The 2,781-nt window shown below is 51.5% G+C and overlaps 1 protein-coding gene across 2 annotated transcripts in view; it reads left to right on the plus strand.

The window, feature by feature from the left end:
* Positions 1-1,671, plus strand: part of LOC107106083 (transforming protein RhoA-like) — a 12,534-nt gene extending 10,863 nt beyond the window's left edge. For both annotated transcript variants that reach the window (XM_015406169.1, XM_015406170.1), the window contains exon 5: positions 279-1,671. In XM_015406169.1, the coding sequence (XP_015261655.1) occupies positions 279-452 (174 nt within the window). In that variant the 3' untranslated portion in view covers positions 453-1,671. The remainder of the gene's footprint in view (positions 1-278) is intronic.
* The last annotated feature ends 1,110 nt before the right edge of the window (positions 1,672-2,781 follow it).

Genomic DNA, 2,781 nt, shown 5'->3' on the forward strand with positions numbered 1-2,781 from the left:
TGTTGCCAGAAGTGTGGTCATCCAGCCACACCCACCTTTTGCTTCTTATTCTCTTTACCTTGTTTGTTGTCAAAACCCAGGGCTTTTTGCATGTTAGGCCACACACACCTAATTGTAGCCAATCCAAATGAGTTTCTGCTGTTGGATGTGGCCTATTATGCTAATGAGTTCCTGCTGGGTGTGGCCAACTTGGGAGCCAGCCGGAACTCCGTTCCTGTGCGTTCCTGCCCAAAAATAGCCCTGAGTCTGTCTGAACTCACTGCCTCTTTCCCCTTCAGGAGCCGGTGAAGCCAGAGGAGGGCCGCGACATGGCCAACAGGATTAGTGCTTTTGGATACCTGGAATGCTCTGCCAAGACAAAGGACGGAGTACGGGAAGTGTTCGAGATGGCCACCCGGGCTGCCTTGCAGGCCAAGCGTGGGCGTAAGAAGAACCCGTGCCAGCTGCTGTAATCCTTCCCCCAGCCTGCCTTCCCTGCCTGCCAGCCAAGCCAGTGAGCTGTCAGCTTCCAGGCTTGCCTCCTGTCTGATACACCGCTGGGGGGCAGGACTGGCCCGGCCTCTCAGAGGGCGAGCCTGCTTAGAGCTGTGCTGGGGGGCAGGGGTGGTTCTTCTGGAGCATGGCAACTAACTACGGGGGTGGGGTTCCCAAGCCTGCCCCGGGCTTCTCCCATCACTGTGCGGGGGGGGGGGGTGGCATTTTCCCCTTAGGCCCTCCCAAAAAAGGAGAGAAGGTGCTGGCCCCTGATGGGTCGGGTGGGGGGCGGGTTCCTAGGCCTTCTGCCCGCTTGCTCACTGGCTCGCAGCGGTCTCGGCGCTCTCCTTGGCAGCCCTGGCACTACACTGCCCTTGGCTGTTCTTTTGTCAAAGGCTTACCCTGCCAAAGTGTGGAAGCCCTCTGTTTCACTTAACGGTCAGAGCCTTGGATTGGAGCCTCCAGTCCCCTTGCCCTCGGAAAGGGCTGTTGATTCATTAAAAAGCGTCACTCCTTCAGGGCAGGAGGAGAATCTAGTCCTCCAGCACAATGGGCAAGTTAAACCTCTTTGCACCTCTTATCCCGGGTCCCTCAGCTGGTTTTCTCTACTAATTGGCTCCCTGATCTCTGGGAGGCGGCAGAACCCCTGGGAGCTGTCTGGGAGCAGGCAGCCCAGCCCAAAGGCCACCTCATATCAGTTTGTCCTCGGGGTGGGTGGGGGGCATCTCAGTAAAAGAGCATCAGGTTCTCCCAAACCGAATTTTCTCCACTTCGATATTTATCTCCTGACAGCAGAGCCGGGGAGCTCCCTTTCCATCAAACTGCCCCAGGAGACTGGGCCGTAAAGCCTGGCCCCTTTTCTAGCAAAATAACTATATTTGTAAGCAGAGGTGCTATGGGGCCAGTTTGTTGCTGTTGGGCGGCTCTCTGAACCTCCCGTGGCTGGAATAACCACTGCCACAGCTCCCAAGTGCAAAGGACCGACTCTGCTTCTCTTTCTCTCTGCTTCTCTTCACTCCTGCTTTTCTTCCCCATTCCCCTGACCCTTCGTACTCACTGCATTGCCACCTGGGGTGTATGGTTTTTGTGTTAAATTTGTATTCACATGTTTCTTTAAAAAAAGCAGAAGTGGTTGTTAACTTTTCAAAATGTACTTGAAAAACAAAATCTGTAATAAATTTGTAGCAATGTTTAGTACATGGCAGGTTTTGCTTCTCGCCTTTTCGAGAAAAGATCTGGAGCTGGGAGGGAACCTGTTCAGTTTCGCAAGCCCTGAGAAAAGGTGAGTGTTTGTAGACTAGCATTATCAGGTATGCTCTGCAAGAGAACCCAGCCGCTGAACCAAGGGATAAATGATGTGCCTTTGAACACACCACCTCGGACCAGAGAATTGTAGAGTTGGAAGAGGCCATACAGGCCATTTAGTTCAGGGGTGGCCAGACTTGCTTAACATAGGAGCCACATAGAATAAGCATCAGATGTTTGAGAGCCGCCAGATGTGAACAAATATCACACACACGTTTTTACTGACAAATACGCAGATTTGCTTTTTATTAACATTAAATGAGACTGCCAAAAATAAAAATAAAATGGGTAAACACAGATATTGATAATGATGTTTACTTATCCAATGATACTTGTAGGCTGGGGGGGGGGGGCTTTGAGAATGCATTTAAAGTTGCTTTCTTTCTCTGCTCCCCCACACACACCACAAGCCTACCCAGGGAGGGGAACACTGGCTGTAGAAGGGAAGACCGACCGGGGAGGCATGCTTCCCCATGGCTTCCCCAGCCACCCTGCCGGGAGCCACACAATACATATGTGAAAGAGCCACAGTTTGGCCACCCCTGATCTAGTCCTAACTCCTAGCTCAGTGCAGGGTCAGCTTTAAGCATCTGTGACAAGTGTTCGTCCAGCTCTTGCTTGAAAGATTGCCAGCGAGGGGGAGCTCACCACCGCCCTAGGCAGCTGGTTCCACTCCCAAACATATTCTTTTCTTTTTTCCTTCGGGGGGGGGGATCCAAAAATCCAGCTGGTTATCTCCCTGCCTATAATTTAAACCCATCATCATTAATTTGATTTATTAATCGCCCCATCCCTGTTAGGCAGGGCTCTGAGCGTGATATACGTCAAAAGGCATGTAGCCACAAACGAATGTAAAAAAGCCATGAAATTCTCATCACAGGCAGAGTTCAGATAAAAAGTTTAAAATCAGATTTTAAAAGTCCAAGATGGCGTCTCTGGGATTTATATCCCAGTTCCGGGCTTTCTGGCCACTTCTGGGCGGGGGGGGGGGAGCAGGAGGAA

This window comes from Gekko japonicus, unplaced genomic scaffold, assembly GCF_001447785.1.
Source record: "Gekko japonicus isolate JY-2015 unplaced genomic scaffold, Gekko_japonicus_V1.1 scaffold1076, whole genome shotgun sequence".
Taxonomy (NCBI): Eukaryota; Metazoa; Chordata; class Lepidosauria; order Squamata; family Gekkonidae; genus Gekko; species Gekko japonicus.